The 23,317-nt window shown below is 50.3% G+C and overlaps 1 protein-coding gene across 1 annotated transcript in view; it reads left to right on the top strand.

Annotated features, from left to right (window-relative positions):
- The first annotated feature begins 3,139 nt into the window (after positions 1 to 3,139).
- LOC142186616 (attractin-like protein 1) overlaps positions 3,140 to 23,317 on the top strand; it is a 118,043-nt gene continuing 97,865 nt past the window's right edge. The window contains exon 1 of the mRNA XM_075261314.1: positions 3,140 to 3,287. Coding sequence (XP_075117415.1) covers positions 3,183 to 3,287 — 105 coding nt within the window. The 5' untranslated portion in view covers positions 3,140 to 3,182. The remainder of the gene's footprint in view (positions 3,288 to 23,317) is intronic.

Raw genomic sequence — 23,317 nt, 5'->3', positions numbered from 1 at the left:
AGTAGTTATATTCTTGTACAGAGGAGTAGTATTATAGTAGTTATATTCTTGTACATAGGAGTAGTATTATAGTAGTTATATTCTTGTACATAGGGAGCAGTATTATAGTAGTTATATTCTTGTACATAGGAGCAGTATTATAGTAGTTATATTCTTGTACATAGGAGGTAGTATTATAGTAGTTATATTCTTGTACATAGGAGTAGTATTATAGTAGTTATATTCTTGTACATAGGAGTAGTATTATAGTAGTTATATTCTTGTACATAGGAGTAGTATTATAGTAGTTATATTCTTGTATATAGGAGGTAGTATTATAGTAGTTATATTCTTGTACATAGGAGCAGTATTATAGTAGTTATATTCTTGTACAGAGGAGTAGTATTATAGTAGTTATATTCTTGTACATAGGAGTAGTATTATAGTAGTTATATTCTTGTACATAGGGAGCAGTATTATAGTAGTTATATTCTTGTACATAGGAGCAGTATTATAGTAGTTATATTCTTGTACATAGGAGTAGTATTATAGTAGTTATATTCTTGTACATAGGAGTAGTATTATAGTAGTTATATTCTTGTACATAGGGAGCAGTATTATTGTAGTTATATTCTTGTACATAGGAGCAGTATTATAGTAGTTATATTCTTGTACATAGGGAGCAGTATTATAGTAGTTATATTCTTGTACATAGGAGCAGTATTATAGTAGTTATATTCTTGTACATAGGAGTAGTATTATAGTAGTTATATTCTTGTACATAGGAGCAGTATTATAGTAGTTATATTCTTGTACATAGTAGCAGTATTATAGTAGTTATATTCTTGTACATAGTAGCAGTATTATAGTAGTTATATTCTTGTACATAGGAGCAGTATTATAGTAGTTATATTCTTGTACATAGGAGTAGTATAGTAGTTATATTCTTGTATATAGGAGTAGTATTATAGTAGTTATATTCTTCTACATAGGAGTAGTATTATAGTAGTTATATTCTTGTACATAGGAGTAGTATTATAGTAGTTATATTCTTGTATATAGGAGGTAGTATTATAGTAGTTATATTCTTGTACATAGGAGTAGTATTATAGTAGTTATATTCTTGTACATAGGAGTAGTATTATAGTAGTTATATTCTTGTACATAGGAGGTAGTATTATAGTAGTTATATTCTTGTACATAGGAGCAGTATTATAGTAGTTATATTCTTGTACATAGGAGGTAGTATTATAGTAGTTATATTCTTGTATATAGGAGTAGTATTATAGTAGTTATATTCTTGTACATAGGAGTAGTATTATAGTAGTTATATTCTTGTACATAGGAGTAGTATTATAGTAGTTATATTCTTGTACATAGGAGGTAGTATTATAGTAGTTATATTCTTGTGTATAGGGATTATTTCCCTTACCTTTTGGGGATATTTTCCTCTCCATATTCCTGTGCTATTTATCACTGATGTGAGTCTTATAGCGCTCCAGGATTGTGCTTCGCCTCCGTGCACTGATTAATGTGCTGGTTGTGGCGGCGGCGGCTCTGGTGGGGGCTCGTCATACATCAGTACATGTTGCTGTGCGATTATCTGTTCTCGATTAGACGTTTACAATAATAAAATTACTTTAATGGTTTTTCTTTGTGTTGTTATAATTTATCAGCCGCAGAATAATAATTTCCCGTACTGTAATCTGCAGAGGTCGGGGATTATCTTGTTATATTGTGCGGCCTATTGGTCTGGGTATGGATTGTATGCAGTAATAAGTCTGTCCTCAGTGTCATACACAACATGGCGTCTCTTCACTGTGAGCAGATGAGATTTTACCATCTGAATATCCAATCTGGGGATTGGCCGACATAAGCTCCGCCCCCCTGACTCTGGACTCTCTTTTTATTTCAGGGGACGGTTTCCCTTTAAATGATGTCTCTCCTGTTTATTTGCTCTGCAGCTTCTTTTTGCAGAACATAACACCCGCTCGCTCCTCATCCGTCCCAGCTAATTCCTCGGATGAGTCGGCCGCGCACAATTTACCAGTCATTGATGAACTCGCCGTCCTGACTTTGGTCAGGTAATAAAAGGGGCAGTAAATGAGCGGGGCGGCGGCGGCTTTACAAAGAGACACTTGAGGCCGCAGCTCTTTAATGGCTCCCGACAACAAGCGGCTCAGACCGCGCTGCACAAACACTTAAGCTTCATCAACGCGCAAATGACCTAAGTGCCGCCGCTCGGAGACGTGGAATTGCCGGCACAATGTGATTACCTCGCTATTAGCACGATGAGCTCGGCCATTTTCATCTTCATTAAGGAACATCCTGCAAATAGCGCAGACACTAAAGCTCCGAGCGACACCTGCTCCTCCCGCTCCTCCAGGTGATTCAGCGCCGCGTAAATGACGACGAGATGAATCCTCGCCCCGCGCCGGACATTAGCAAAGCGCACCAACACTTAATTCATCGCCTGCGCCAAATTCTGATCAGACCACAGCCAAATGAAAATATTGTCAAATAAACTAATAGCGATGCCGCTTGTGTGGCGACGTCGCCAATTTCTTTCCAGGTTCGATTTTCTGTGTGAAAGTTGACTGATGGTTTTGTTAATCTGGTTCTGGGAAAGCTGGGTGATAAATCCGTCTATGAGCCGAGCATTAAGCTCTTATTCATCCAGCCATTCTGTACCCCAGGAAAGATGAGTGCTGACCTGTGTGGCGCTTGATATTCCAGCTGACTGCAGATTGTACATCACTACTGACGCTGTTGGCGCTATGTATTTGGGTGATTGGTGCTGAGCGGCTGCAGCTGTTCTCTAGATGAAGCAGTGCTCACAATAAAGCCGAGGATCAATTAAGCGTCAGATAACGATTTTGTGCCTCACGCCTCATTAATGGCGCTCGATACTGGATACTTAGTAACTTCATACCCACAGCAGCGGATCCATCTTAAAGGGGAAGGCTACCTGATTGTCTGGTCTGTTTATGGGGGCCCCGTCACACACCCCATCATGGCCGCCATTACTGCAAATTCAACATCCTAAATGACGTTGCTATAGCTGAGGCTTTGTCACAGTGTATCAGTGCCACAATCTCTCTCTTATTACTGATACATTGTCACAAGTGACTGCTGAGATGATACAAAGTGTGACGAGGTTTCTATGAAATGTAACAAATTCACTTTCTTCTCTGCAGCAACTTATGCGGGAGCGACAGCAGATGGCGAGCCGACCATTCGCCTCCGTGGACGTGACACTGGAAGTGGGAGGAGCCGAGCAGACAGAATTGGTACGAGGGCCGGTGGAGGTAAGACGCCAAAGTGGCCTGATAAGTAAGAACTCTGCTTAAAGTGACAGTGCTGATTGTTTAGGGTCTGTTCACTATTCTTAAAAATGTCGTAGTCTTCTGTCATGGCGCCCGGCCTCCTCTGCACACCATAGTCTTCTGTCATGGCGCCCGGCCTCCTGCACACTATAGTCTTCTGTCATGGCGTCCGGCCTCCTCTGCACACTATAGTCTTCTGTCATGGCGCCCGGCCTCCTGCACACCATAGTCTTCTGTCATGGCGTCCGGCCTCCTCTGCACACTATAGTCTTCTGTCATGGCGCTCGGCCTCCTCTGCACACCATAGTCTTCTGTCATGGCGCCCGGCCTCCTCTGCACACCATAGTCTTCTGTCATGGCGCTCGGCCTCCTCTGCACACCATAGTCTTCTGTCATGGCGCCCGGCCTCCTCTGCACACTATAGTCTTCTGTCATGGCGTCCGGCCTCCTCTGCACACTATAGTCTTCTGTCATGGCGCTCGGCCTCCTCTGCACACCATAGTCTTCTGTCATGGCGCCCGGCCTCCTCTGCACACCATAGTCTTCTGTCATGGCGCTCGGCCTCCTCTGCACACCATAGTCTTCTGTCATGGCGCCCGGCCTCCTCTGCACACTATAGTCTTCTGTCATGGCGCTCGGCCTCCTGCACACCATAGTCTTCTGTCATGGCGTCCGGCCTCCTCTGCACACCATAGTCTTCTGTCATGGCGCCCGGCCTCCTCTGCACACCATAGTCTTCTGTTATGGCGTCCCGCCTCCTCTGCACACCATAGTCTTCTGTCATGGCGTCCGGCCTCCTGCACACTATAGTCTTCTGTCATGGCGCCCGGCCTCCTCTGCACACTATAGTCTTCTGTCATGGCGTCCGGCCTCCTCTGCACACCATAGTCTTCTGTCATGGCGTCCGGCCTCCTGCACACTATAGTCTTCTGTCATGGCGTCCGGCCTCCTCTGCACACTATAGTCTTCTGTCATGGCGTCCCGCCTCCTCTGCACACCATAGTCTTCTGTCATGGCGTCCGGCCTCCTGCACACTATAGTCTTCTGTCATGGCGCCCGGCCTCCTCTGCACACTATAGTCTTCTGTCATGGCGTCCGGCCTCCTCTGCACACCATAGTCTTCTGTCATGGCGTCCGGCCTCCTGCACACTATAGTCTTCTGTCATGGCGCCCGGCCTCCTCTGCACACTATAGTCTTCTGTCATGGCGTCCGGCCTCCTCTGCACACCATAGTCTTCTGTCATGGCGTCCGGCCTCCTGCACACTATAGTCTTCTGTCATGGCGTCCGGCCTCCTCTGCACACTATAGTCTTCTGTCATGGCGTCCCGCCTCCTCTGCACACCATAGTCTTCTGTCATGGCGTCCGGCCTCCTGCACACTATAGTCTTCTGTCATGGCGCCCGGCCTCCTCTGCACACTATAGTCTTCTGTCATGGCGCCCGGCCTCCTCTGCACACTATAGTCTTCTGTCATGGCGCCCGGCCTCCTGCACACCATAGTCTTCTGTCATGGCGCCCGGCCTCCTGCACACCATAGTCTTCTGTCATGGCGCCCGGCCTCCTCTGCACACCATAGTCTTCTGTCATGGCGTCCGGCCTCCTCTGCACACTATAGTCTTCTGTCATGGCGTCCGGCCTCCTCTGCACACTATAGTCTTCTGTCATGGCGTCCGGCCTCCTCTGCACACTATAGTCTTCTGTCATGGCGTCCGGCCTCCTGCACACCATAGTCTTCTGTCATGGCGTCCGGCCTCCTCTGCACACCATAGTCTTCTGTCATGGCGTCCGGCCTCCTCTGCACACTATAGTCTTCTGTCATGGCGCCCGGCCTCCTGCACACCATAGTCTTCTGTCATGGCGTCCGGCCTCCTCTGCACACCATAGTCTTCTGTCATGGCGCCCGGCCTCCTCTGCACACCATAGTCTTCTGTCATGGCGTCCGGCCTCCTCTGCACACTATAGTCTTCTGTCATGGCGTCCGGCCTCCTCTGCACACTATAGTCTTCTGTCATGGCGTCCGGCCTCCTCTGCACACTATAGTCTTCTGTCATGGCGTCCGGCCTCCTGCACACCATAGTCTTCTGTCATGGCGCCCGGCTTCCTCTGCACACTATAGTCTTCTGTCATGGTGTCCGGCCTCCTCTGCACACTATAGTCTTCTGTCATGGCGCCCGGCCTCCTGCACACCATAGTCTTCTGTCATGGCGTCCGGCCTCCTGCACACTATAGTCTTCTGTCATGGCGCCCGGCCTCCTGCACACCATAGTCTTCTGTCATGGCGCCCGGCCTCCTCTGCACACCGTAGTCTTCTGTCATGGCGCCCGGCCTCCTCTGCACACCATAGTCTTCTGTCATGGCGCCCGGCCTCCTGCACACTATAGTCTTCTGTCATGGCGTCCGGCCTCCTCTGCACACTATAGTCTTCTGTCATGGCGCCCGGCCTCCTGCACACCATAGTCTTCTGTCATGGCGTCCGGCCTCCTGCACACTATAGTCTTCTGTCATGGCGCCCGGCCTCCTCTGCACACTATAGTCTTCTGTCATGGCGCCCGGCCTCCTGCACACCATAGTCTTCTGTCATGGCGCCCGGCCTCCTGCACACCATAGTCTTCTGTCATGGCGCCCGGCCTCCTCTGCACACCATAGTCTTCTGTCATGGCGCCCGGCCTCCTCTGCACACTATAGTCTTCTGTCATGGCGCCCGGCCTCCTCTGCACACCATAGTCTTCTGTCATGGCGCCCGGCCTCCTCTGTACACCATAGTCTTCTGTCATGGCGCCCGGCCTCCTGCACACCATAGTCTTCTGTCATGGCGCCCGGCCTCCTGCACACCATAGTCTTCTGTCATGGCGTCCGGCCTCCTGCACACTATAGTCTTCTGTCATGGCGCCCGGCCTCCTCTGCACACTATAGTCTTCTGTCATGGCGCCCGGCCTCCTGCACACCATAGTCTTCTGTCATGGCGCCCGGCCTCCTGCACACCATAGTCTTCTGTCATGGCGCCCGGCCTCCTCTGCACACCATAGTCTTCTGTCATGGCGCCCGGCCTCCTCTGCACACTATAGTCTTCTGTCATGGCGCCCGGCCTCCTGCACACCATAGTCTTCTGTCATGGCGCCCGGCCTCCTCTGCACACTATAGTCTTGCTCCAGTATCTTTCCTGCATTTGTCACACAATCTGCGAGTTACTTCAGTGCAGGTGTGAACACAACTCCACACACACAGGTCATTTACAATCCATTGTCCATCTGTCAGTCCCTTGAGTTACTCCATGTCAGATACTCTAGTTACATCCAGAGCTGCATTCACAATTCTTCCATGTGCTGACTCCTAGAATCCCTGCAGTTACCTGAGCTGTGGTGCTGTAACGTCCAATGTTGTGTTACTTTGTGGTGGTTTTATTGTATATTATCCAATCACACCCTGCCCCGCAGCAGAGACGGCGCCATGCAGACACTGAACCAGCAGGGGTCACAAGGAGCTCAGAGAATTGTGGACGCAGCTCAGGATGTGACTGGAGCATTGCAACTAATATGACTCAGGTTGAGATCAGTAAAGCATGGATTCTGTCATGTGATGGGACGGCGTTCACTACCTGTGCCGTACGTATCAGCGCTCGCTCTCGCACTCAGCACCACACTCTTCCTCTCCATTTGGTTGAGGATCGGATCTGAGTGATGCTTTCATTTGCGGCTAATGGTCGCACCGCAGAATAGCGAGACGTCTTAATGGAGGAGAAGGGATGGAAATTGCAGTGCATTGTGTTTTAACAGCGCAGCGGTGCGCGAAATGGGCTCAGCTACAACAAGATAGGAAACAGGTGCTGCCAGCTCACGTGTCCCCCGCATCGCTGCACCCCTCATCTGTATACAGCATCATCTGTGACGGATTATCAGGTAGTCTGGATTATCAGACTCTAGAGACAGTAGTGAGAAGACCCCGAGTAGTACATAAGGCCAGAAGGAGAGGATCTGATGGGGGCAGTAGTGAGAAGACCCCGAGTAGTACATAAGGCCAGACGGAGCGGATCTGATGGGGGCAGTAGTGAGAAGACCCCGAGTAGTACATACGGCCAGACGGAGCGGATCTGATGGGGGCAGTAGTGAGAAGACCCCGAGTAGTACATAAGGCCAGAAGGAGAGGGTCTGATGGGGGCAGTAGTGAGAAGACCCCGAGTAGTACATAAGGCCAGACAGAGCGGATCTGATGGGGGCAGTAGTGAGAAGACCCCGAGTAGTACATGAGGCCAGAAGGAGAGGGTCTGATGGGGGCAGTAGTGAGAAGACCCCGAGTAGTACATGAGGCCAGAAGGAGAGGGTCTGATGGGGGCAGTAGTGAGAAGACCCCGAGTAGTACATAAGGCCAGACGGAGCGGATCTGATGGGGGCAGTAGTGAGAAGACCCCGAGTAGTACATAAGGCCAGAAGGAGAGGGTCTGATGGGGGCAGTAGTGAGAAGACCCCGAGTAGTACATACGGCCAGACGGAGCGGATCTGATGGGGGCAGTAGTGAGAAGACCCTGAGTAGTACATAAGGCCAGACGGAGCGGATCTGATGGGGGCAGTAGTGAGAAGACCCCGAGTAGTACATAAGGCCAGAAGGAGAGGATCTGATGGGGGCAGTAGTGAGAAGACCCCGAGTAGTACATAAGGCCAGAAGGAGAGGATCTGATGGGGGCAGTAGTGAGAAGACCCCGAGTAGTACATACGGCCAGACGGAGCTGGTCTGATGGGGGCAGTAGTGAGAAGACCCCGAGTAGTACATAAGGCCAGAAGGAGAGGGTCTGATGGGGGCAGTAGTGAGAAGACCCCGAGTAGTACATAAGGCCAGACGGAGCGGATCTGATGGGGGCAGTAGTGAGAAGACCCCGAGTAGTACATACGGCCAGACGGAGCGGATCTGATGGGGGCAGTAGTGAGAAGACCCCGAGTAGTACATAAGGCCAGACGGAGCTGGTCTGATGGGGGCAGTAGTGAGAAGACCCCGAGTAGTACATAAGGCCAGACGGAGCGGATCTGATGGGGGCAGTAGTGAGAAGACCCCGAGTAGTACATAAGGCCAGAAGGAGAGGATCTGATGGGGGCAGTAGTGAGAAGACCCCGAGTAGTACATAAGGCCAGAAGGAGAGGGTCTGATGGGGGCAGTAGTGAGAAGACCCCGAGTAGTACATAAGGCCAGACGGAGAGGATCTGATGGGGGCAGTAGTGAGAAGACCCCGAGTAGTACATAAGGCCAGAAGGAGAGGATCTGATGGGGGCAGTAGTGAGAAGACCCCGAGTAGTACATAAGGCCAGAAGGAGAGGGTCTGATGGGGGCAGTAGTGAGAAGACCCCGAGTAGTACATAAGGCCAGAAGGAGCGGATCTGATGGGGGCAGTAGTGAGAAGACCCCGAGTAGTACATAAGGCCAGAAGGAGAGGGTCTGATGGGGGCAGTAGTGAGAAGACCCTGAGTAGTACATAAGGCCAGACGGAGCGGATCTGATGGGGGCAGTAGTGAGAAGACCCCGAGTAGTATACAAGGCCAGAAGGAGAGGATCTGATGGGGGCAGTAGTGAGAAGACCCCGAGTAGTACATAAGGCCAGAAGGAGAGGGTCTGATGGGGGCAGTAGTGAGAAGACCCCGAGTAGTACATAAGGCCAGACGGAGCGGATCTGATGGGGGCAGTAGTGAGAAGACCCCGAGTAGTACATAAGGCCAGACGGAGCGGATCTGATGGGGGCAGTAGTGAGAAGACCCCGAGTAGTACATAAGGCCAGACGGAGCGGATCTGATGGGGGCAGTAGTGAGAAGACCCCGAGTAGTACATAAGGCCAGAAGGAGAGGATCTGATGGGGGCAGTAGTGAGAAGACCCCGAGTAGTACATAAGGCCAGACGGAGCTGGTCTGATGGGGGCAGTAGTGAGAAGACCCCGAGTAGTACATAAGGCCAGACGGAGCGGATCTGATGGGGGCAGTAGTGAGAAGACCCCGAGTAGTACATAAGGCCAGAAGGAGAGGGTCTGATGGGGGCAGTAGTGAGAAGACCCCGAGTAGTACATAAGGCCAGAAGGAGAGGATCTGATGGGGGCAGTAGTGAGAAGACCCCGAGTAGTACATAAGGCCAGAAGGAGAGGATCTGATGGGGGCAGTAGTGAGAAGACCCTGAGTAGTACATAAGGCCAGACGGAGCGGATCTGATGGCGGCAGTAGTGAGAAGACCCTGAGTAGTACATAAGGCCAGACGGAGCGGATCTGATGGGGGCAGTAGTGAGAAGACCCCGAGTAGTACATGAGGCCAGAAGGAGAGAATCTGATGGGGGCAGTAGTGAGAAGACCCCGAGTAGTATACAAGGCCAGAAGGAGAGGATCTGATGGGGGCAGTAGTGAGAAGACCCCGAGTAGTATACAAGGCCAGAAGGAGAGGATCTGATGGGGGCAGTAGTGGGAAGACCCCGAGTAGTACATAAGGCCAGAAGGAGAGGGTCTGATGGGGGCAGTAGTGAGAAGACCCCGAGTAGTACATAAGGCCAGAAGGAGAGGATCTGATGGGGGCAGTAGTGAGAAGACCCCAAGTAGTATACAAGGCCAGAAGGAGAGGATCTGATGGGGGCAGTAGTGAGAAGACCCCGAGTAGTACATAAGGCCAGAAGGAGAGGATCTGATGGGGGCAGTAGTGAGAAGACCCCGAGTAGTACATAAGGCCAGACGGAGAGGATCTGATGGGGGCAGTAGTGAGAAGACCCCGAGTAGTACATAAGGCCAGAAGGAGAGGGTCTGATGGGGGCAGTAGTGAGAAGACCCCGAGTAGTACATAAGGCCAGAAGGAGAGGATCTGATGGGGGCAGTAGTGAGAAGACCCCGAGTAGTACATAAGGCCAGAAGGAGAGGATCTGATGGGGGCAGTAGTGAGAAGACCCCGAGTACTACATGAGGCCAGAAGGAGAGGATCTGATGGGGGCAGTAGTGAGAAGACCCCGAGTAGTACATAAGGCCAGAAGGAGCGGATCTGATGGGGGCAGTAGTGAGAAGACCCCGAGTAGTACATAAGGCCAGAAGGAGAGGATCTGATGGGGGCAGTAGTGAGAAGACCCCGAGTAGTATACAAGGCCAGAAGGAGAGGATCTGATGGGGGCAGTAGTGGGAAGACCCCGAGTAGTACATAAGGCCAGAAGGAGCGGATCTGATGGGGGCAGTAGTGAGAAGACCCCGAGTAGTACATAAGGCCAGAAGGAGCGGATCTGATGGGGGCAGTAGTGAGAAGACCCCGAGTAGTACATAAGGCCAGACGGAGCGGATCTGATGGGGGCAGTAGTGAGAAGACCCCGAGTAGTACATAAGGCCAGAAGGAGAGGATCTGATGGGGGCAGTAGTGAGAAGACCCCGAGTAGTACATAAGGCCAGAAGGAGAGGATCTGATGGGGGCAGTAGTGAGAAGACCCCGAGTAGTACATAAGGCCAGACGGAGCGGATCTGATGGGGGCAGTAGTGAGAAGACCCTGAGTAGTACATAAGGCCAGACGGAGCGGATCTGATGGGGGCAGTAGTGAGAAGACCCCGAGTAGTACATAAGGCCAGACAGAGCGGATCTGATGGGGGCAGTAGTGAGAAGACCCCGAGTAGTACATAAGGCCAGAAGGAGAGGATCTGATGGGGGCAGTAGTGAGAAGACCCCGAGTAGTACATAAGGCCAGAAGGAGAGGGTCTGATGGGGGCAGTAGTGAGAAGACCCCGAGTAGTACATGAGGCCAGAAGGAGAGGATCTGATGGGGGCAGTAGTGAGAAGACCCCGAGTAGTACATGAGGCCAGAAGGAGAGGATCTGATGGGGGCAGTAGTGAGAAGACCCCGAGTAGTACATAAGGCCAGAAGGAGAGGATCTGATGGGGGCAGTAGTGAGAAGACCCCGAGTAGTACATAAGGCCAGACGGAGAGGGTCTGATGGGGGCAGTAGTGAGAAGACCCCGAGTAGTACATAAGGCCAGAAGGAGAGGATCTGATGGGGGCAGTAGTGAGAAGACCCCGAGTAGTACATAAGGCCAGAAGGAGAGGATCTGATGGGGGCAGTAGTGAGAAGACCCCGAGTAGTACATAAGGCCAGAAGGAGAGGGTCTGATGGGGGCAGTAGTGAGAAGACCCCGAGTAGTACATAAGGCCAGAAGGAGAGGGTCTGATGGGGGCAGTAGTGAGAAGACCCCGAGTAGTACATAAGGCCAGACGGAGCGGATCTGATGGGGGCAGTAGTGAGAAGACCCCGAGTAGTACATAAGGCCAGACGGAGCGGATCTGATGGGGGCAGTAGTGAGAAGACCCCGAGTAGTACATAAGGCCAGAAGGAGCGGATCTGATGGGGGCAGTAGTGAGAAGACCCCGAGTAGTACATAAGGCCAGAAGGAGAGGGTCTGATGGGGGCAGTAGTGAGAAGACCCCGCGTAGTACATAAGGCCAGAAGGAGCGGATCTGATGGGGGCAGTAGTGAGAAGACCCCGAGTAGTACATAAGGCCAGAAGGAGAGGGTCTGATGGGGGCAGTAGTGAGAAGACCCCGAGTAGTACATGAGGCCAGAAGGAGAGGGTCTGATGGGGGCAGTAGTGAGAAGACCCCGAGTAGTACATAAGGCCAGACGGAGCGGATCTGATGGGGGCAGTAGTGAGAAGACCCCGCGTAGTACATAAGGCCAGACGGAGCGGATCTGATGGGGGCAGTAGTGAGAAGACCCCGAGTAGTACATAAGGCCAGAAGGAGAGGGTCTGATGGGGGCAGTAGTGAGAAGACCCCGAGTAGTACATAAGGCCAGACGGAGCGGATCTGATGGGGGCAGTAGTGAGAAGACCCCGCGTAGTACATAAGGCCAGACGGAGCGGATCTGATGGGGGCAGTAGTGAGAAGACCCCGAGTAGTACATAAGGCCAGAAGGAGAGGGTCTGATGGGGGCAGTAGTGAGAAGACCCCGAGTAGTACATAAGGCCAGAAGGAGAGGATCTGATGGGGGCAGTAGTGAGAAGACCCCGAGTAGTACATAAGGCCAGACGGAGCGGATCTGATGGGGGCAGTAGTGAGAAGACCCCGAGTAGTACATGAGGCCAGAAGGAGAGGATCTGATGGGGGCAGTAGTGAGAAGACCCCGAGTAGTACATAAGGCCAGACGGAGCGGATCTGATGGGGGCAGTAGTGAGAAGACCCCGAGTAGTATACAAGGCCAGAAGGAGCGGATCTGATGGGGGCAGTAGTGAGAAGACCCCGAGTAGTACATAAGGCCAGAAGGAGAGAATCTGATGGGGGCAGTAGTGAGAAGACCCCGAGTAGTACATAAGGCCAGAAGGAGCGGATCTGATGGGGGCAGTAGTGAGAAGACCCCGAGTAGTATACAAGGCCAGAAGGAGCGGATCTGATGGGGGCAGTAGTGAGAAGACCCCGAGTAGTACATAAGGCCAGAAGGAGAGGGTCTGATGGGGGCAGTAGTGAGAAGACCCCGAGTAGTACATAAGGCCAGAAGGAGAGGGTCTGATGGGGGCAGTAGTGAGAAGACCCCGAGTAGTACATAAGGCCAGACGGAGCGGATCTGATGGGGGCAGTAGTGAGAAGACCCCGCGTAGTACATAAGGCCAGACGGAGCGGATCTGATGGGGGCAGTAGTGAGAAGACCCCGAGTAGTACATAAGGCCAGAAGGAGAGGGTCTGATGGGGGCAGTAGTGAGAAGACCCCGAGTAGTACATAAGGCCAGAAGGAGAGGGTCTGATGGGGGCAGTAGTGAGAAGACCCCGAGTAGTACATAAGGCCAGACGGAGCGGATCTGATGGGGGCAGTAGTGAGAAGACCCCGAGTAGTACATAAGGCCAGACGGAGCGGATCTGATGGGGGCAGTAGTGAGAAGACCCCGAGTAGTACATAAGGCCAGACGGAGCGGATCTGATGGGGGCAGTAGTGAGAAGACCCCGAGTAGTACATAAGGCCAGAAGGAGAGGGTCTGATGGGGGCAGTAGTGAGAAGACCCCGAGTAGTACATAAGGCCAGAAGGAGAGGGTCTGATGGGGGCAGTAGTGAGAAGACCCCGAGTAGTACATAAGGCCAGACGGAGCGGATCTGATGGGGGCAGTAGTGAGAAGACCCCGAGTAGTATACAAGGCCAGAAGGAGCGGATCTGATGGGGGCAGTAGTGAGAAGACCCCGAGTAGTACATAAGGCCAGAAGGAGAGAATCTGATGGGGGCAGTAGTGAGAAGACCCCGAGTAGTACATAAGGCCAGACGGAGCGGATCTGATGGGGGCAGTAGTGAGAAGACCCCGAGTAGTACATAAGGCCAGACGGAGCGGATCTGATGGGGGCAGTAGTGAGAAGACCCCGAGTAGTACATAAGGCCAGAAGGAGAGGGTCTGATGGGGGCAGTAGTGAGAAGACCCCGAGTAGTACATAAGGCCAGAAGGAGAGGGTCTGATGGGGGCAGTAGTGAGAAGACCCCGAGTAGTACATGAGGCCAGAAGGAGAGGATCTGATGGGGGCAGTAGTGAGAAGACCCCGAGTAGTACATAAGGCCAGAAGGAGCGGATCTGATGGGGGCAGTAGTGAGAAGACCCCGAGTAGTATACAAGGCCAGAAGGAGCGGATCTGATGGGGGCAGTAGTGAGAAGACCCCGAGTAGTATACAAGGCCAGAAGGAGCGGATCTGATGGGGGCAGTAGTGAGAAGACCCCGAGTAGTACATAAGGCCAGAAGGAGAGGATCTGATGGGGGCAGTAGTGAGAAGACCCCGAGTAGTACATAAGGCCAGAAGGAGAGGATCTGATGGGGGCAGTAGTGAGAAGACCCCGAGTAGTACATAAGGCCAGACGGAGCGGATCTGATGGGGGCAGTAGTGAGAAGACCCCGAGTAGTACATAAGGCCAGACGGAGCGGATCTGATGGGGGCAGTAGTGAGAAGACCCCGAGTAGTACATGAGGCCAGAAGGAGAGGATCTGATGGGGGCAGTAGTGAGAAGACCCCGAGTAGTACATAAGGCCAGACGGAGCGGATCTGATGGGGGCAGTAGTGAGAAGACCCCGAGTAGTATACAAGGCCAGAAGGAGCGGATCTGATGGGGGCAGTAGTGAGAAGACCCCGAGTAGTACATAAGGCCAGAAGGAGAGAATCTGATGGGGGCAGTAGTGAGAAGACCCCGAGTAGTACATAAGGCCAGAAGGAGCGGATCTGATGGGGGCAGTAGTGAGAAGACCCCGAGTAGTATACAAGGCCAGAAGGAGCGGATCTGATGGGGGCAGTAGTGCTCTTCAGGCCCCTCCACATTCTTCTCCGTCATCCATCTCTCTGGTTTATTTTCTCAGGTTTTGTTTGTCATGTCCATGATGTGCCAGTAAACAGAGATGGGGGAGGGGGGGGGGGGTGTTTATAATCCGGCGCCCCTTCATGTCACATTCCTTGCCTGTTATGTTGTAATCCAGACATCCCGGTCATTATAGAAGCGTCTTCATCTGCCCAGACCTAATACCCCTCACAGCTGAGGCTGTGTTACAGTGTGTCGGTGCAGGCTATCCCCTTGTAATGAGCCTCTTACACTGATACACTGTAACAACCTCAGCAGCTGTGTGACTGACAGTAAGCAAAGATCGGCCACTTTCCTGGCTTTGCTGTCTGCGCGCTTCTGGCCATGTCATGTGACTTGTGTGCTGCGATCATGTAAATATGATTCCTGATTGATCGCTTAGAACCACCGATCGATCGCCAGGAAGTAATTACAGGAATTGGGCGGTGATTTACATGTTAACGACACGGAACACAACTAATTACTGGATGTAATAATCTATAAGCAACACGTCACTAGGACTAAGTCTATAGCACAGCAGCCTGCACAGTACTACTTCTATAGACAGCGCACAGTACTACTTCTATAGACAGCGCACAGTACTACTTCTATAGACAGCGCACAGTACTACTTCTATAGACAGCGCACAGTACTACTTCTATAGACAGCGCACAGTACTACTTCTATAGACAGCGCACAGTACTACTTCTATAGACAGCGCACAGTACTACTTCTATAGACAGCGCACAGTACTACTTCTATAGACAGCGCAAAGTACTACTTCTATAGACAGCGCACAGTACTACTTCTATAGACAGCGCACAGTACTACTTCTATAGACAGCGCACAGTACTACTTCTATAGACAGCGCACAGTACTACTTCTATAGACAGCGCACAGTACTACTTCTATAGATAGCGCACAGTACTACTTCTATAGATAGCGCACAGTACTACTTCTATAGACAGCGCACAGTACTACTTCTATAGACAGCGCACAGTACTACTTCTATAGACAGCGCACAGTACTACTTCTATAGATAGCGCACAGTACTACTTCTATAGACAGCGCACAGTACTACTTCTATAGACAGCGCACAGTACTACTTCTATAGACAGCGCACAGTACTACTTCTATAGACAGCGCACAGTACTACTTCTATAGATAGCGCACAGTACTACTTCTATAGACAGCGCACAGTACTACTTCTATAGACAGCGCACAGTACTACTTCTATAGACAGCGCACAGTACTACTTCTATAGATAGCGCACAGTACTACTTCTATAGACAGCGCACAGTACTACTGCTATAGACAGCGCACAGTACTACTTCTATAGATAGCGCACAGTACTACTTCTATAGACAGCGCACAGTACTACTTCTATAGACAGCGCACAGTACTACTTCTATAGACAGCGCACAGTACTACTTCTATAGATAGCGCACAGTACTACTTCTATAGACAGCGCACAGTACTACTTCTATAGACAGCGCACAGTACTACTTCTATAGACAGCGCACAGTACTACTTCTATAGACAGCGCACAGTACTACTTCTATATACAGCGCACAGTACTACTTCTATAGACAGCGCACAGTACTACTTCTATAGACAGCGCACAGTACTACTTCTATAGACAGCGCACAGTACTACTTCTATAGACAGCGCACAGTACTACTTCTATAGACAGCGCACAGTACTACTTCTATAGACAGCGCACAGTACTACTTCTATAGACAGCGCACAGTACTACTTCTATAGACAGCGCACAGTACTACTTCTATAGACAGCGCACAGTACTACTTCTATAGACAGCGCACAGTACTACTTCTATAGACAGCGCACAGTACTACTTCTATGGACAGCGCACAGTACTACTTCTATGGACAGCGCACAGTACTACTTCTATGGACAGCGCACAGTACTACTTCTATAGACAGCGCACAGTACTACTTCTATGGACAGCGCACAGTACTACTTCTATAGACAGCGCACAGTACTACTTCTATGGACAGCGCACAGTACTACTTCTATAGACAGCGCACAGTACTACTTCTATAGACAGCGCACAGTACTACTTCTATAGACAGCGCACAGTACTACTTCTATAGACAGCGCACAGTACTACTTCTATAGACAGCGCACAGTACTACTTGTCTTATTCAGTGTCAGTGCTGTGCAGGTGATTACTCCTCTCCTCTCTGCAGACTATTACTCCTCTGTAGTTCCTAGTGACAGTGCTGTGCAGGTGATTACTCCTCTCCTCTCTGCAGACTATTACTCCTGTGTAGTTCCTAGTGACAGTGCTGTGCAGGTGATTACTCCTCTCTGCAGACTATTACTCCTCTGTAGTTCCTAGTGACAGTGCTGTGCAGGTGATTACTCCTCTCCTCTCTGCAGACTATTACTCCTGTGTAGTTCCTAGTGACAGTGCTGTGCAGGTGATTGCTCCTCTCCTCTCTGCAGACTATTACTCCTCTGTAGTTCCTAGTGTCAGTGCTGTGCAGGTGATTACTCCTCTCCTCTCTGCAGACTATTACTCCTCTGTAGTTCCTAGTGACAGTGCTGTGCAGGTGATTACTCCTCTCCTCTCTGCAGACTATTACTCCTGTGTAGTTCCTAGTGACAGTGCTGTGCAGGTGATTACTCCTCTCTGCAGACTATTACTCCTGTGTAGTTCCTAGTGACAGTGCTGTGCAGGTGATTACTCCTCTCCTCTCTGCAGACTATTACTCCTCTGTAGTTCCTAGTGACAGTGCTGTGCAGGTGATTGCTCCTCTCCTCTCTGCAGACTATTACTCCTCTGTAGTTCCTAGTGTCAGTGCTGTGCAGGTGATTACTCCTCTCCTCTCTGCAGACTATTACTCCTGTGTAGTTCCTAGTGACAGTGCTGTGCAGGTGATTACTCCTCTCCTCTCTGCAGACTATTACTCCTCTGTAGTTCCTAGTGACAGTGCTGTGCAGGTGATTACTCCTCTCCTCTCTGCAGACTATTACTCCTCTGTAGTTCCTAGTGTCAGTGCTGTGCAGGTGATTACTCCTCTCCTCTCTGCAGACTATTACTCCTCTGTAGTTCCTAGTGACAGTGCTGTGCAGGTGATTACTCCTCTCCTCTCTGCAGACTATTACTCCTGTGTAGTTCCTAGTGACAGTGCTGTGCAGGTGATTACTCCTCTCCTCTCTGCAGACTATTACTCCTCTGTAGTTCCTAGTGACAGTGCTGTGCATGTGATTACTCCTCTCCTCTCTGCAGACTATTACTCCTCTGTAGTTCCTAGTGACAGTGCTGTGCAGGTGATTACTCCTCTCTGCAGACTATTACTCCTCTGTAGTTCCTAGTGACAGTGCTGTGCAGGTGATTACTCCTCTCCTCTCTGCAGACTATTACTCCTGTGTAGTTCCTAGTGACAGTGCTGTGCAGGTGATTACTCCTCTCCTCTCTGCAGACTATTACTCCTCTGTAGTTCCTAGTGACAGTGCTGTGCAGGTGATTACTCCTCTCCTCTCTGCAGACTATTACTCCTCTGTAGTTCCTAGTGTCAGTGCTGTGCAGGTGATTACTCCTCTCCTCTCTGCAGACTATTACTCCTGTGTAGTTCCTAGTGACAGTGCTGTGCAGGTGATTACTCCTCTCCTCTCTGCAGACTATTACTCCTCTGTAGTTCCTAGTGACAGTGCTGTGCAGGTGATTACTCCTCTCTGCAGACTATTACTCCTCTGTAGTTCCTAGTGACAGTGCTGTGCAGGTGATTACTCCTCTCTGCAGACTATTACTCCTGTGTAGTTCCTAGTGACAGTGCTGTGCAGGTGATTACTCCTCTCTGCAGACTATTACTCCTGTGTAGTTCCTAGTGACAGTGCTGTGCAGGTGATTACTCCTCTCCTCTCTGCAGACTATTACTCCTGTGTAGTTCCTAGTGACAGTGCTGTGCAGGTGATTACTCCTCTCTGCAGACTATTACTCCTCTGTAGTTCCTAGTGACAGTGCTGTGCATGTGATTACTCCTCTCCTCTCTGCAGACTATTACTCCTCTGTAGTTCCTAGTGACAGTGCTGTGCAGGTGATTACTCCTCTCCTCTCTGCAGACTATTACTCCTGTGTAGTTCCTAGTGACAGTGCTGTGCAGGTGATTACTCCTCTCTGCAGACTATTACTCCTGTGTAGTTCCTAGTGACAGTGCTGTGCAGGTGATTACTCCTCTCCTCTCTGCAGACTATTACTCCTGTGTAGTTCCTAGTGACAGTGCTGTGCAGGTGATTACTCCTCTCTGCAGACTATTACTCCTCTGTAGTTCCTAGTGTCAGTGCTGTGCAGGTGATTACTCCTCTCCTCTCTGCAGACTATTACTCCTGTGTAGTTCCTAGTGACAGTGCTGTGCAGGTGATTGCTCCTCTCCTCTCTGCAGACTATTACTCCTCTGTAGTTCCTAGTGACAGTGCTGTGCAGGTGATTACTCCTCTCTGCAGACTATTACTCCTCTGTAGTTCCTAGTGTCAGTGCTGTGCAGGTGATTACTCCTCTCCTCTCTGCAGACTATTACTCCTGTGTAGTTCCTAGTGACAGTGCTGTGCAGGTGATTACTCCTCTCCTCTCTGCAGACTATTACTCCTGTGTAGTTCCTAGTGACAGTGCTGTGCAGGTGATTACTCCTCTCTGCAGACTATTACTCCTCTGTAGTTCCTAGTGTCAGTGCTGTGCAGGTGATTACTCCTCTCCTCTCTGCAGACTATTACTCCTCTGTAGTTCCTAGTGTCAGTGCTGTGCAGGTGATTACTCCTCTCCTCTCTGCAGACTATTACTCCTCTGTAGTTCCTAGTGTCAGTGCTGTGCAGGTGATTACTCCTCTCCTCTCTGCAGACTATTACTCCTCTGTAGTTCCTAGTGACAGTGCTGTGCAGGTGATTACTCCTCTCCTCTCTGCAGACTATTACTCCTGTGTAGTTCCTAGTGACAGTGCTGTGCAGGTGATTACTCCTCTCTGCAGACTATTACTCCTCTGTAGTTCCTAGTGACAGTGCTGTGCAGGTGATTACTCCTCTCCTCTCTGCAGACTATTACTCCTGTGTAGTTCCTAGTGACAGTGCTGTGCAGGTGATTGCTCCTCTCCTCTCTGCAGACTATTACTCCTCTGTAGTTCCTAGTGTCAGTGCTGTGCAGGTGATTACTCCTCTCCTCTCTGCAGACTATTACTCCTCTGTAGTTCCTAGTGACAGTGCTGTGCAGGTGATTACTCCTCTCCTCTCTGCAGACTATTACTCCTGTGTAGTTCCTAGTGACAGTGCTGTGCAGGTGATTACTCCTCTCCTCTCTGCAGACTATTACTCCTCTGTAGTTCCTAGTGACAGTGCTGTGCAGGTGATTACTCCTCTCCTCTCTGCAGACTATTACTCCTGTGTAGTTCCTAGTGACAGTTCTGTGCATGTGATTACTCCTCTCCTCTCTGCAGACTATTACTCCTGTGTAGTTCCTAGTGACAGTGCTGTGCAGGTGATTACTCCTCTCCTCTCTGCAGACTATTACTCCTCTGTAGTTCCTAGTGACAGTGCTGTGCATGTGATTACTCCTCTCCTCTCTGCAGACTATTACTCCTCTGTAGTTCCTAGTGACAGTGCTGTGCAGGTGATTACTCCTCTCTGCAGACTATTACTCCTCTGTAGTTCCTAGTGACAGTGCTGTGCAGGTGATTACTCCTCTCCTCTCTGCAGACTATTACTCCTGTGTAGTTCCTAGTGACAGTGCTGTGCAGGTGATTGCTCCTCTCCTCTCTGCAGACTATTACTCCTCTGTAGTTCCTAGTGACAGTGCTGTGCAGGTGATTACTCCTCTCTGCAGACTATTACTCCTCTGTAGTTCCTAGTGTCAGTGCTGTGCAGGTGATTACTCCTCTCCTCTCTGCAGACTATTACTCCTGTGTAGTTCCTAGTGACAGTGCTGTGCAGGTGATTACTCCTCTCCTCTCTGCAGACTATTACTCCTCTGTAGTTCCTAGTGACAGTGCTGTGCAGGTGATTGCTCCTCTCCTCTCTGCAGACTATTACTCCTCTGTAGTTCCTAGTGACAGTGCTGTGCAGGTGATTACTCCTCTCCTCTCTGCAGACTATTACTCCTCTGTAGTTCCTAGTGTCAGTGCTGTGCAGGTGATTACTCCTCTCCTCTCTGCAGACTATTACTCCTCTGTAGTTCCTAGTGTCAGTGCTGTGCAGGTGATTACTCCTCTCCTCTCTGCAGACTATTACTCCTCTGTAGTTCCTAGTGTCAGTGCTGTGCAGGTGATTACTCCTCTCCTCTCTGCAGACTATTACTCCTCTGTAGTTCCTAGTGACAGTGCTGTGCAGGTGATTACTCCTCTCCTCTCTGCAGACTATTACTCCTGTGTAGTTCCTAGTGACAGTGCTGTGCAGGTGATTGCGCCTCTCCTCTCTGCAGACTATTACTCCTCTGTAGTTCCTAGTGACAGTGCTGTGCAGGTGATTGCTCCTCTCCTCTCTGCAGACTATTACTCCTCTGTAGTTCCTAGTGTCAGTGCTGTGCAGGTGATTACTCCTCTCCTCTCTGCAGACTATTACTCCTGTGTAGTTCCTAGTGACAGTGCTGTGCAGGTGATTACTCCTCTCCTCTCTGCAGACTATTACTCCTGTGTAGTTCCTAGTGACAGTGCTGTGCAGGTGATTACTCCTCTCCTCTCTGCAGACTATTACTCCTGTGTAGTTCCTAGTGACAGTGCTGTGCAGGTGATTGCTCCTCTCCTCTCTGCAGACTATTACTCCTCTGTAGTTCCTAGTGTCAGTGCTGTGCAGGTGATTACTCCTCTCCTCTCTGCAGACTATTACTCCTGTGTAGTTCCTAGTGACAGTGCTGTGCAGGTGATTACTCCTCTCCTCTCTGCAGACTATTACTCCTGTGTAGTTCCTAGTGACAGTGCTGTGCAGGTGATTACTCCTCTCCTCTCTGCAGACTATTACTCCTGTGTAGTTCCTAGTGACAGTGCTGTGCAGGTGATTGCTCCTCTCCTCTCTGCAGACTATTACTCCTCTGTAGTTCCTAGTGTCAGTGCTGTGCAGGTGATTACTCCTCTCTGCAGACTATTACTCCTCTGTAGTTCCTAGTGACAGTGCTGTGCAGGTGATTACTCCTCTCCTCTCTGCAGACTATTACTCCTGTGTAGTTCCTAGTGACAGTGCTGTGCAGGTGATTACTCCTCTCTGCAGACTATTACTCCTCTGTAGTTCCTAGTGACAGTGCTGTGCAGGTGATTACTCCTCTCCTCTCTGCAGACTATTACTCCTCTGTAGTTCCTAGTGACAGTGCTGTGCAGGTGGTTACTCCTCTCCTCTCTGCAGACTATTACTCCTCTGTAGTTCCTAGTGACAGTGCTGTGCAGGTGATTACTCCTCTCTGCAGACTATTACTCCTCTGTAGTTCCTAGTGACAGTGCTGTGCAGGTGATTGCTCCTCTCCTCTCTGCAGACTATTACTCCTGTGTAGTTCCTAGTGACAGTGCTGTGCAGGTGATTACTCCTCTCTGCAGACTATTACTCCTCTGTAGTTCCTAGTGTCAGTGCTGTGCAGGTGATTACTCCTCTCCTCTCTGCAGACTATTACTCCTCTGTAGTTCCTAGTGACAGTGCTGTGCAGGTGATTACTCCTCTCCTCTCTGCAGACTATTACTCCTGTGTAGTTCCTAGTGACAGTGCTGTGCAGGTGATTGCTCCTCTCCTCTCTGCAGACTATTACTCCTCTGTAGTTCCTAGTGTCAGTGCTGTGCAGGTGATTGCTCCTCTCCTCTCTGCAGACTATTACTCCTGTGTAGTTCCTAGTGACAGTGCTGTGCAGGTGATTACTCCTCTCCTCTCTGCAGACTATTACTCCTCTGTAGTTCCTAGTGACAGTGCTGTGCAGGTGATTACTCCTCTCTGCAGACTATTACTCCTGTGTAGTTCCTAGTGACAGTGCTGTGCAGGTGATTACTCCTCTCCTCTCTGCAGACTATTACTCCTGTGTAGTTCCTAGTGACAGTGCTGTGCATGTGATTACTCCTCTCCTCTCTGCAGACTATTACTCCTGTGTATTTCCTAGTGACAGTGCTGTGCAGGTGATTACTCCTCTCCTCTCTGCAGACTATTACTCCTCTGTAGTTCCTAGTGTCAGTGCTGTACAGGTGATTACTCCTCTCCTCTCTGCAGACTATTACTCCTGTGTATTTCCTAGTGACAGTGCTGTGCAGGTGATTACTCCTCTCATCTCTGCAGACTATTACTCCTCTGTAGTTCCTAGTGACAGTGCTGTGCAGGTGATTGCTCCTCTCTGCAGACTATTACTCCTCTGTAGTTGATTACTTGACTTTGTAGCAGATGTAATGAAGATGAAGCTTCTCTCGTCTTATCTGCTAATTGTTGCAGGATTCTAGAAGCGATGAGATGTTCCTATTCATTATTTCCTATTAATTCCTCCCCTCCCCCTCTCTCCTCGTGTCGGCCAATTATCCGCACCGCACTCCACCCAATAAAAGCCGCTCGGAGCGGCAGAATCTCCTCTCTTTGTGCTGAGCGTCTCGGCTCGGTTCTGTAGAGAAGTTTCTGCAGCTCCCGGTGATAACAGAACCCCCCAATGTAATAAATGCTGCGAGTTCTGCGGGGAACGGTCTAATAATGTGTGACCCTGCACGGAAAGTTCTAGATCATCTCCAAGCAGTCTGCTGTGTAATCTGTATAGAACATTCTGCTGTGTAAGGGA

Source organism: Leptodactylus fuscus, unplaced genomic scaffold (assembly GCF_031893055.1).
Source record: "Leptodactylus fuscus isolate aLepFus1 unplaced genomic scaffold, aLepFus1.hap2 HAP2_SCAFFOLD_108, whole genome shotgun sequence".
NCBI classification, from domain to species: domain Eukaryota; kingdom Metazoa; phylum Chordata; class Amphibia; order Anura; family Leptodactylidae; genus Leptodactylus; species Leptodactylus fuscus.
Note: the sequence above shows the minus strand (reverse complement) of the source record. Positions and strands in the feature narration are given on the sequence as shown.